The 12,892-nt window shown below is 44.1% G+C and overlaps 1 protein-coding gene across 1 annotated transcript in view; it reads right to left on the bottom strand.

Annotated features, from left to right (window-relative positions):
- The window catches only part of LOC119329896, a 10,066-nt gene extending 3,503 nt beyond the window's left edge, over positions 1–6,563 (bottom strand). Inside the window, exon 1 of the mRNA XM_037602994.1 lies at positions 5,904–6,563. Within this exon, the coding sequence (XP_037458891.1) occupies positions 5,904–6,563 (660 nt within the window). The remainder of the gene's footprint in view (positions 1–5,903) is intronic.
- Positions 6,564–12,892: the final 6,329 nt, after the last annotated feature.

The raw sequence follows: 12,892 nt of genomic DNA on the forward strand, positions 1-12,892 counted from the left end.
GTCGGGGTGGTGGGGGAAGGCGAAGGGGGATGGGGGTGGGGGAGGGAGGAAGGGGCAGGAGGAGGTGGGTGGTGGGGGGGGGAAGGGGAAGAAGGGGTCGTCGAGCAGGCGCATCAGGTGGCGGTGGGAGGAGGCCATGGCGGCCGGCGGACGGCGACGGTGGCGGTGGGAGGGAGTGTCGCTATCCGGATGAGTGTCAGCTGGGCAGGGATCTGATCTGGGGTCGGGGTTGGGGGTTTTCTCCGTCAATCTGGTCCTTTTTCCGGCTGTGTTTGATTGAACACACACAGGTTGAGAGTTGAGACAGCATTCACATGGGACGCACGACGCCCGCCGCATCTACGCAGCTGCATTTGGACGTTTGCTCCCCTCCCCTCGTGCTCGCCAACAACTACTCCTCCCCCTTTTTTTTTCTACTAGCAAAAGGTCTATGCGTTTCAACAACAGGAGAGACAACAAAAATAAAATCATAATCTCCAGTGACATTATCAGATTCCTCTGCATCACCCAGATACACTATCACTCTCAATTTTGTGAAATCATCAACATATTATTCATCAACACTTTTACAAATTTTCAAACATTTTCTAAAATCATGAACATTTCTTGAATCCATCAACATTTTTTTTTAAAAAAAATCTTTGAATCAGCAAACATTTCTAGAATGGACAAACATTGTTTTGAAAATTGGTGGAACATTTTTCGATTTAACAAACATTATTTGAAACACATGATCATTTATTAAATCAACTAAACATCTTACGGATGAATAAACTATATTTTAAGTCATTAAAAGTTTTTTAATTTTAGGATATTTTTTCATTCATGAACATTTTTTAAATTGCCGATATTTTGTTCAATTCCATTAACAGTTTTTTAATGCATGAACTTTTTAAAAAAATCATGAACATTTTGTATTTCCCAAGCATTTTTTCCAAAATTTCGAGCTTTTCTTAATAAGCCTTTCCAGCAAAAAAAAAACCACGGCTGCAGCTTCTCGAACCTCGAGCACAGCACTTCTAGAGTGCACGCCCTTACGTCGCTCGACGGCTCACAGCATCCCGACCGGCCGCGAGGGGCATGGGGCTGCGCCATGAAACGACGACCAAGAGCTGACGGTGGAAGCTCCAAGCTCGCGGAGAGGAAAGAGATGGGGGTGACGTGCCCTACAAGGGAGACGGTTGACGCCACCGCGAGCAGACGAGATCAGCAAGAAGCCCGGCTGGGTCAACGATCCCCATACGCGCGGTTGAGAAAGTAGCAAAGAAGGAAGACGAAAGAAGAACGAGCGGACGAGAAAAAAAACATGAATGAAAGAAGATAAGGTACCGGAGTGGGTTTGCGTGGAGCCACTACTCCTTTCGTACGCGCGCGAAAAAGCGGACAATCATTTTCCAAGGAAAAATGTGTCATCCATTATTTTTTTAGCATCAGTAGAGACACAAGGGCTCATATACACGCGCATACACTCACCCCTATGAACGCACACACGCACACTCTATCCCTATGAGCACCTCCGAAAGACTGAGCCGGCACATCATCTTGAGATTTACGAAGTCATCGTAGGCACCTCGTCATCGACGGCAACGTCTCATCCCACTGAAAGCGCACCACCGGAAATCCTGAAATAAATTCAGAAATAATGCGAGCACCAGGATTTGAACCCTGGTGGGTTGAGGATACTATTGTCCACCTAACCATCTCAACCACAGGTTGATTCGCAATGTGCCATCCATTCGAATGTGTATCATCAAACACATATCATTAGCGAAGTGTTTTTCTTTTTGAAGTTATTAGCGAAGTGTTTGATAGCCTGCATACACGCTGATATGGTATCCCCGCGTAGGGCGAAAATACAAACCAAATGTGTATCCCCTGGCGACAGTGTCTGCTATATTGGCCGGCTGATTCCTAGTTCCTCATCGCCAGTTTTGAGGAGGTTATAGAACCTTCCTGGAATCGGCCTTTTCTTCTTACTTATAGTTTTTCAATTTTATTTATTTATAAGTTTCCTTAATTTTTTGATTTTTTGTAATGTAGAAAAAACTAAAATATGTGATTTTTTTCCTAAGGTTTTAGAATTTTTTTAAAAAAATAGAAATATTTTATAAATTCATAATATATTTTTATATTCAAGAAATTTCCAAAATTCATGACAGTTTTTTGAAATCTGGGGATATTTATGAAATTCGTGCTTTTACTGAAATTAGGAAATGTTTTTTTTCTTGTACATATTTTGAATTTAACAGCTTTTTCGAAATTTAGGAATATTTTGTAAATCTTGTGTGTTTCAAATTGCGAACATTTTTTGAAATCTGGCAACTTTTTAAAATTCAAGAATGTATTTAAAATTTGGGAACTTATTATTATTCCAAATATTTTTAAATATGGGATGCTTCTTCTTAATTCGTGGATTTTTTCTAATCCAATAACATTTTTTGAAACCCCAAACATTTTTAAAAATAAGAAGAAAAACAGAAAAGAAAAGGAAAAATTAAAGGAAAAAACAGGGGCACCCCATCCGGAAATGGGCTCTCCCAAAGCGCACGCGAGAGGATTGAGTGTTTGATGAGCTCGCACCACCTTATGCGCTGACTAGGAGATCTCCTGCATACCTCCTTCCAGGCACTGGATTCAATTTTGGCCCTTTTAATTAACTGTGAGCACTATTGGACCTGCATAGCATGAAACTTAAAGCATATTTCAGCCACCTCCTCTTTTATTCATATTTTAGCGGATGTAGTTAATTCCTCTGCCCGGTCCCCATGATTTGGGCCCCTCGTTTCTATAACTATCGCCACCTTCACTAGTAGAAAGCAGGGCATCAGTCCCGGTTCTGCAACCGGGACTAAGCAATCGGGACTAAAGGCCCTCACTTTTAGTCCCGGTTCGCAACCGGGGCTAAAGGAGCTCCACGTAGCCGCTATGGGGCGCCAGGCAGGAGGACCACACCGACCGGGACTAAAAAGCAGCGACGCGTCAGCAGCTGCCAGGTGTTGGGTTTCTTTTAAAGGAGGGGTTTGGAGGGTTTAAAGGTTTCACATTGTGTTTTTTCCCTTTTCCTTTTGTGTTTATCATTCAATTCTTTTACATTTAGGGTTTTCGTTTTTATTTTATGCTTTTCATTCAACTCGACGATAGCTACTACATATAGCAATGAAGGAACCATTACACAACATCGTCATGAATATATAGAGAGAAGTGACCTCTCTTTCTCCATGCTTGGTCGAACAACAAGTTTTCGCATATCTATTCAACGCTACTACATATAGTGCACGTTCATGCATATATACAATATAACATCTCTTAAGATCCCTAATTTCTAATTACCAAAATCACATTGCAAATCCCGATGGTATTCTCCGTATGTAGGTATGACATGCTCAAGAAAGAATCCAGCCAATTCCTCTTGAATTGCTCGTATGCGATCATTTGGTAGGAGTTCGTCCCGCTTCCGCCAAATCTAATTTAAAGAAGGGGGTCATATATATATGAATGAATGAAACTCAACACAATTGATGGTAATAAAACAAAGTTGTGAATATTGTTTACATACTTCAAGTTGTTGTGAAGATCTGCCCTGCTTATTGGTCGTGTGGCGAATGAACTCGCAAATGTAGTATCCACATAAATTATTCTCGGGTGCCTGCCACAAGCACTTTACGAGAATAGAGTTCAATCAAAATGATAATCAAGCATGATAATAGTATTAAAACTAGAATCAATGAGAGATGCGCGGAACTAGCTAGTACTACTTATTTGGGGTGTTGAAATCGCAGCTCCTTTTTCCATTCATCCCTAGCCTCCTTGGTAAACTTTTCCCAAACCATGCCCGGCAAAGAAAATGATTACTTGATATCAAAAAATGAACGAAAGTTGCTGATATAATGTGAAATGATTGAACTTACTTCTGGAGCATTTGACTCATGTCCACCCACTTGTTAGGCTCTTTACGTCTCGAGTCCAAGACAATTACTACTCCCGCGTCAAGAAGAATGACTAGCAGAATAAAAATAGAACCTGCGCACACATAACTCATCAATTACACTTAACCTCGAGTAAGCGAAAGAGAATGTGCACAAGACAGTAACACTCACTTGAAGTTGTAAGGAAATAGTATTTCCCTTCTGTTTTGTTGTCGAATTAACGCATTTAGCAAGTTTTTCGCCGTATCCTCGGCGTTGTGTTGTACCATATATTCATTTACAGTATTTGGGTTAGTGAACCAAATGTCATAGATTTGTCCTCTTTTGCATTCGAGGATCTTCAATCTGCATAATATAGTGAGGATAATTATACATGCAATGAACGAGCTGAGCTAGAGACTTAATTACAGAAATAATACTTACAGACAATAGCAACTGACGATAGTTTTGTTGAGGGCGTCTTGATTGTATAACTGAAATAACTCTTCAAATTCAATGTACAACGCCTCGACTCCATTGAAGTAGTGCTCATCTTTAATTCGCACATAGATACTGTCGCTCCATTCCTTGCAGTCTTTCATGTACCACTGATGCAATCTTCGCATTTGTGTTTGTAGATGCAGGAGTTGCTCAGGTTGTTGGAGATATGCCCTAGAGGCAATCATGTGATGATGATGTTTCCATGTGTATTCATGAGTCCTTTGTATTGTCCTTGAACATCATCAATGATATGTATCAATAAGTATGTGACTTGTTTGTGGAACTATGTATTGTATGATGATTGTTTTAATGGTCCCTAGTTGATAAGGTTATGCGGACACATATCCTTGACTAGTATACGACTCGGTTGATGACTATGTTTCACAAGTCATGTGCATGGAGATGCTAAACCGATAGTATGGGCTCGGGGATGGAGATCACCGAGCCGGACAGACCCACTTTGAGACGCAGCGAGATATAGTCATCTGTTAGTCTCAAGTGCAATGTCTATGCCACGTCCTAGACCTGAGGTCCTCGCATGTTCTCGGGATGAGGATCGACTCACTTAGGGTCTATCAAACGCTACTCCGTAACTGGTAGTTATAAAGGTAGCTTTCGGGTGAGTCGTGAGACATGCCGCGAGACATGGTTGACCAAGATGGAATTTGCCCCTCCTATTTGGAGAGATATTCTCTGGGCCCTCTTGAGTGATCAGATTCGAAAAGCATGGCCATGCGACTTGGGTTAAGTGTTAACCCAGTTCGGAAATATGTATCATGGTTTCGAGAAGAGAGGTCGAGCTAACACAAGGGTGACAAGTACTCGCCTTAAGCTCGACAACAAATATCGTGAGGCAAAAGGAATGTTGCATATGCCACATTGTTGAGGTTCATCAAATGACTTTAGGCCCATATGGGAGTTGGCACGTTCTGCTAGGAGCCGCTACCAACTATCAACTCTGGTCGTGTCCATGTGTACGTGAACCTATAGGGTCGCACATTTAAGGGGCTGCAGCCCATTCGGATTGGATCTGAATGGAAAATGGATGTGGACTCCTAGTGGGCTCAAGTGTTGAGCCCACCTCGGAGGTCTATATAAAGGGGAGTGGGCACACCACTTAGGGTTGATCGAATTGAACCCTGGTTAGCCACCGCCACTCCCCACGCCCATGCCGCGTGACCGGACCTAGCAGTCCGCCGCTCGACGCTGCTCCCCGTATGTGTGGATACCTTGGAGGCATCGCATCTACGGTGCTTGGACGAACCGTTCGAGGGAACCGCGAGGTGCCGTTCGCGGGAGATCACCGTTCTTAGCTGTTCACAGGAGATCGGCAACGCGAGGAGGAGACGGCCCAGGAGATCGGCTACACGCATCACCAACTCTACTTCCGCTGCGGTGACTGCGCGTCTAGTGGTAAACCCGATCCCGTGATCTATTTCCAGCAGCATGATCTTGGGTGCGCGGTAGAAAATTTTATTTGGCGCTAGCGTAGTGTACCGCGTGTTCCAACACAGGTCTGGCGAGAGGCTTCCCGTGCTCGTATCTAAAGGCTAACTCAGTCATGGGGAAATCTGCCTCCTCACCTAAGTATTCAACAAGAGTGCAACCAAGATCCGCTATCCCCGGATCATTAGCAATATCAGCAAACACCTTGAGCGGGGGGCACGATTGGTCTTTCTGTTCGCCGAGCTGGCGAATTGTTTTCCCAGTTCTTGCACCATTGCTACTTCCCGACCGCTTCACTTCACCAAATGTCTTTACAATACATCGGTCATAGTGTGATAGCGACGGAGGCGGTGATGCTCGCACAAGGTTATCCAGAGTGTGGTTTGCTTTTACCGGATCTATTTTCTCCTTTGGATCTTGACGTTTCGGTGCAAACTGACGTTTCACATCGGCAGCCACGACCTTGTCGAGTTCGTCATCACTTAGTTCGTATGCTAACTTGGGAGGAGCCTTCTTGATGCTTGTATTTGCTCTGGATTTCTTCCCAGATGTACTACTAGCCGTCGGAGTGACGGTCGTTCTCTTTCTCCGGGGCTGAGGCAGCAGAGTCTGCTGACGTGGCGGAGATGGCTGACGCAGCGGAGTCTGCTGAGGTGGTTCAGACGGCTGAGGCGGCGGAGAAGGCTGACGCGACGTCCAGTGTGGAAGCATGATGTGTTCCTTTCTCCATAGAATGGTAGTCCTTACGGCATCTCCCAGATGATTCTCTCCTTCACCTGTAGGGTAGTCAAGCTCCAGCTGCTCAAATCCATTGAAACTTCATCCACCCTGACAACAACATAGCCATCTGGAATTGGAGTGCAATGTAAAGTTCCATCAGGTCCACGAGGTATGGCATAGCCGACCGCCACCTTCGAGGTTATGTTCATGCATTTCGCATGTAGTTCACAATGTTCCCTCTCCATGATATCATCCACAGGGGTAGCGAGGAGCCATGATATCAGGCTGAACGAGCTCCGTGGAAGTCACGCTGCTTTTTCGCTGAGATGGTGGGGTAGCTCCGTGGGCAGTATCAAATGAAGGATTTTCGTGCCGCTGAGATGATGGGCCGGTAGCTCACTGGCTGGTAAGTTCCTCTATTTTCTTCTCTTGCAACGCTAATCTTTCTTCTATGTTCTACAGCCGGTCTGCTTCCTCTTTCTTCTTTCTCCCTCGGCTTCTATAAGTGGCACTGATGTCAGGAAACCCAATATTCCATGGAACAGAGCCTGTTGTGCCTCGTGTTCGTCCAGGGTGTTCGGGATTCCCGAGGGTGCATGACAACTCGTCCTTCTCTCTGTCGGGATGGAACCTCCCTTCCTGCACGTCCGTAGTTGCATCCTGAATCTTTTTGACGGGTGTGCAAGTTGAGCTTTCGTGTAAACACACTTCCCTGTTTCTGGGTCCAAAGTTCCCCCATGCCTGAAGAACCAAGTCCTTGCCCGTTCAGGCCAGTTCAATGTCGCTGGATGGATCCTTTTATCAAGTAGGTCGTTCTCAGCTTTGTCCCACGTAGGCCGGGCAACCTTGTAGCCACCTGATCCTGTAACATGGTGATACTTCTTCTTTGCAGCATTTTGCTTATTTATCTCCGACCTTTGCTTACCTTTCTCCGATGTCTTGTACGACGCCACAAATGCGGGCCAGTGATCTTTTATCTTCTCATATTGACCGGTGAATGGTGGAGTCTTCTCTTTCTGGACAAACTTTTCGTGCAATCTTTTCTTCCAGTTCTTGAATTGTTCGGCCATCTTCTTAAGAGCCCACGCCTACGAAATTGAATGACATACTTCAGCATGGTAACTTTCTTTTCAGATGGCAAGTTACAAATTTTTTGTGAGTTTATTTTTTTTCTTTTCAGATTTGTAACTTTAGTTGTAAAAAAGTCAGGGCTGGACGGTTTCGTACCACTCGTGTGGCACTTATCAATTGGGTATAAATATAGATATAGATACTCGTAAATAAAAAGATATAAATATAAATATAGAGGTATAGATATCTCCACAGCATGGAGTCAATCTAAGAAGTGTGCCGCCCCGTCCTCATCAAGACTGAAAAGTTTGGGATTAGTCCGCTCCGGTCCCGCACCCGCGTCGCTCCCACGGGCAACCGGGGCGGGCCAATCCTACCGCCGGCAGAGGACTCCTCCAACCCCCTCCCCCTCTTGCCACCGTCGGAACGCGCGGCCGGGCAAACCCAGGCCGGCGTCGGTGGCGGCGGGGCCCCTTTCCCTTCTTTGTGGGGGTGTGCTGGCGTGGGACGGCGGCTCCGATCGAGAACGTGAAGCTTTGCAAGGCGTCGCGGCGCAGCTGCGGCTGGGGCGTCCAGGCGGTGGTGCTCTGGTCCGTGTGGAGGTGCAGGTGGCTGCGCGCCAGGGTTGGAGGTGCGTGCCTGTGCGGGTGGTGGAGGTGTCCGCCAGGATTGGAGGAGCGGTGGCGGGTTGACGACGGTACGTTGGCGTGGGTCACCGTTTGGATGAGGAAGACATCCTAGACATTTCATTGAGAGCAATTTTTTTTCTAGGCAACTGACAAATAGGTGGCCCCTAATAAGTATTGAAAATACTACCTGCAAAAAATAAGTACTACGTGAAAATACAAATGTAACGACGTATCTTGCTCAATTTAGCCACGCGGATATGCAGTAGTGATCTAAATGATCTTATATTTCTTTACAAAGGGAGTAACAACTTTCGATTAGTCTAGCAGCAAGAAGCACATGTGAAATGTCGAGCAAACAAGCAAAACCGAGAGCTTTCATGCATCCAGATCGAAAGCTCCGCCTCTTCCCCGTCGATCGGGTAAAGCACGGGATGCCAAGCGTCACCGGAGTATGGTTTTCCCGGATGCCGGAATTTCGCTGACGCTGTGGAGCAAGGTACGTATCAGCAGGACCATTCCTTTACTACAGAACAGAGGAATTTTACTCTCTTTTCCAAGAGGAACTTTATTCTGGAATTGCATACAAGACAAGCAAAGGGATTAGAATAGTCCTTGCTTCTTTGCACGTCATCAGCAGAGGAATTTTGTTCACTTTTAAAAACGAGGAACTTCGTATATTCACCAGCCGTGGACGGAAATGGATTGCAGATTGGATAGTAATTTTATGAAAATGGAAAAGGACGCAGCTGGCATTTCTTTTATGGAACAGGGTATATATATTATTCCCTCCGTAAAGAAATATAAGAGCAACATACTCCCTTCGTCCGGAAATACTTGTCGGAGGAATGGATGTATCTATACGCATTTTAATACGCATTTTAATTCTAGATACATCCATTTTTATGCATTTTTTCGACAAGTATTTCCGGACAGAGAGAGTATTAAACATGGAAAACATGGAACAGAGAGATAACCACCAGTTCGATGGTTAGCCCACTATGGATCATATATAGATTTGACGCTTCTTGAATCTTATTGAAGTGGATTATTTTCGGCGTTTTCTTACAAGTAAAAGAAGCATGGAACGGCTACAAAGTTAAATCATTATAATTGTATGGAAATCTATCTTATATTACTTGTATCCTAGTAACTCGGGAATTTATTTTTTCATACAACCAATATGCATGCTAAAAGCTCACGTGCATACTTTGCTCTTCGTGGAAGCAAGCATCCTCCCCGTGATACTTGGGTTTTACTCCATTCCTACACACATGTATAAATTAATATGCATTCGTGCAACAACAAAACATCTCGCACCATTCACTTGGTTTTCTTGTCTATCCATATCCACCTGATTGAATGAGGCCAATAAGTTTTGAGGAAGTTGGAGGGGGCAATGCGATCCAAAAACAAAGGTGCGAGATGCAACTCCCTGCTTTCGTTTTCTTATATCTTCGTTTAAGTCACAACTTATGCCAGACATTCCTAAAGTACTCCATCCGTTTTATATTGAAAAATATCAACATCTATGATACCAAAAAATCAGTATGAAAATATATTTCGTGACGTGATTTAGTATTGTGATTGTTGATATTTTTCCTACAAACCTAGTCAAACTTTAGAAAGATTGACTTGAAAAAACTAATGTGTGAAGAAGAATGAAATGGCGGAAGTATGTAGAGTACATGGACTTTTTTTTGCGGGGAAGAGTACGTTGACTAACTCTGTAAGCACGCGAAACTAGTAATTTGGATCCTCAAAAGGAAAAAGGAAATTAGTAATTTGTGTTAGCTTAACAGAAATATTAACAATTCATATACTGAATAAATAAACTAACTTCATAATAAGTTTCTGGAAATTGATTTGATATTGTAGATGATGATATTTTTCTGAGTTATGGGACAAAACAAAGAGGATCACTTTTTTTATGAAGGAGAAATTACTATATCTGCCTGCAATATGGTTGGATCCCAGTCACCTTTTACATCTTTTTGACCAACATCCAACCATCATGATACAAATATTACTCCGTATAAACCCTAGAGATAGACTAAATAGTAGTTACATGTTGCTAAATTTACACTATGTCAATGATACGATTTATTATAAATATATGTAGTTTTGGGTGTGTTTGAGGTCTGCAAAAATCTCAAATAAATGAGAATTATATTATTTTTTAATATAAAGTTATGTAGGATATTTTTTTTAAGAAAAACTAGCACATATTAATACACATGCAAAGAATAAAGTATTCGTCGATCTAGTGAGTGACGATTTTGTTTTCCTTTGGGTTTTGCAATCGGCAGTTTGCAGGCCATCCAAGTTCTCTGGAACGAATGGGAGATCCATTGTCTCATACTTGCGAGCTTTTCCCTACAAGTATTCCTCTTCTTTGCATCAGGCATGCGGAGGCATAGCGTGTCCCGCATACTCAATTCCCTTATATGGTTGGCCTACTTATCAGCCGACTCTATGGCCATTTTCGTTCTTGGACATCTCGCGGTCCATGCAAGTGGCTCACACCATCTTCTTATCTTCTGGGCGCCGTTCCTGCTCCTCCACATGGGAGGGCAGGACACTATCACTGCCTTCTCCATGCAAGACAACAACCTCTGGCAGCGCCACCTTCTAGGATTGGTCACCCAAGCATCGGTGGCCGGCTATGTCATCTCGATATCGTCTTGGCAAGATAGCCGACTCCTGGCCGCCACAGTGCTCATGTTCTTGTCTGGGGTTTTTAAGTACATCGGGCGTATCTTTTGTCTTTACACATCTAGTCCAAAGCTCCTCGAGGATTTTACCGTGGCTAATTTGGATAAATATGTACATGATATGTACTATATACCAGGCATTGTTCAAAAGGAATCATTTGAGGATATACTAAGGCGGAGAGTACATTATATGATGCGCAGCGACATCAACTCGAAGCTAATGCCCCCTACCAGTTCATCACATATATTGTTGGATACTCCACTCAATGATAGGGCTACTATTGAGTGCGCGACTATCATGCCAGACTTGCTCAATATGCTCAAGTATAGCGCAGACCGCTCCAATGCCTACATTTATGTTGGTATAATGCTTGTTCGTTCATATGAACGTGTCTACACCAAGGCTGTGCTTCATTTTGCGTGGATTAACTGTTTCAGCATAACAGTATCACAATATTTTGAGCACAAAAAACTACGCATAGCATTTCTTCACATTATGGCATTGCTCTTGCTCTTCCCAGTTATCTCGGCCTTGATAACATTGGAACTCTTCATGGTTGCCGAAAAGGCCCAACTCTACAGCCATACCGATGTCACGATCTCCTACATATTACTCCTAGGGGCCATAATCCTTGAGGTGGCATCTCTCCTGATGTCCCTTCTTTCCTACTTCGCATCAAGTGAAGCACCAACATCTTTTCCACTTGCCCCTATAGCCTTGTGTGTAGCCAACTATGTTCATCCCGCAGGCCGACATAGAAAACACTGGTCCAAAATGCTTGGACAGTATAACATGTTCGAATACCACACATGGAGCGAGCTTCCACAGGCATCATGTCAGTTGTATCACGGTGGATTAAAATGACATTTTCAGTAATTCCCAACAGTAAATATCTCAAGGAGTTTTCAAGAATCCCCATAAGTAAAGATCTTGAGGAGTTTGTTCTGGACAAATTGTTAGAGTTGGAACAGGGGAGCAAGCAGGCTGGAACTTTGCTAGCTTTCGTGGACAGCTAGCGCTTGATAGGTGGACCGCTATGCGCACGACCATCGATAGCACAGACCTGCAAACAAGTGTGCTGATCTGGCACATTGCAACGGAGATATGCTACTTGACTGAAGAAAACAACAATGGTCTTCGCGATCCACCTAAGAAGACAAGGGTGAGCAGAGATCTATCAAACTATATCATGTACCTTGTCTTCACGTGTGGTGTGATGCCTACAGGAAGCTCCAAACTCGTACCTTTGCTCGCCCATAAGGAAATCAGGGAAGCTATTGGACCATATGCTGATGTGGCCACTAGGGATGGAGCTATTAGGACGGTGCTTCGAGCTAATATCATAAGAAAGCAACAATCAGCCTATACAGACGATATGGGCGGCAGCAGCAGCCAACCGGCAACTCAGATGCAACTTCTTAAAAACAATATAAAGGCTATTCGTTCTCCAGTGGTGCCTCGTGCATGTAGAGTGGCCGACGAGCTGAATACCATGCCTAGAGATGGCCGCTGGGGCCTCATTGGAGATGTATGGCTGGAGATGTTTTTCTACATCGCGCCTCGCTGTGGGGGTGATTTCCATGCTCATCACCTCAGTACCGGCGGGGAGTTCGTGACGCATGTCCTCCAACTCATGCGTTTACTAGGCCCTTTTCTACCACCGCCAGATGCTTAGCTACCACTACCGCCAGCATGATCACCAAGATGTCGACCTCCAAGGCAGCATCGTCTGCACCAGCTTCACCGACAAGCGACAACTAAATAAACAGTGTGCATTGTATCTTTAATATTTTTATAAATAGCAAGTGTGTTCCGTTTTCCAAATAAGCTAGTGCACAAGCTCACGACATGTGTGAGACGTGCACATGTACAAATGATTTGTATTGTGTCTTGCTAGCTAATGCCAGC

Source organism: Triticum dicoccoides, chromosome 7A (genome assembly GCF_002162155.2).
Source record: "Triticum dicoccoides isolate Atlit2015 ecotype Zavitan chromosome 7A, WEW_v2.0, whole genome shotgun sequence".
Classification (NCBI taxonomy): Eukaryota; Viridiplantae; Streptophyta; class Magnoliopsida; order Poales; family Poaceae; genus Triticum; species Triticum dicoccoides.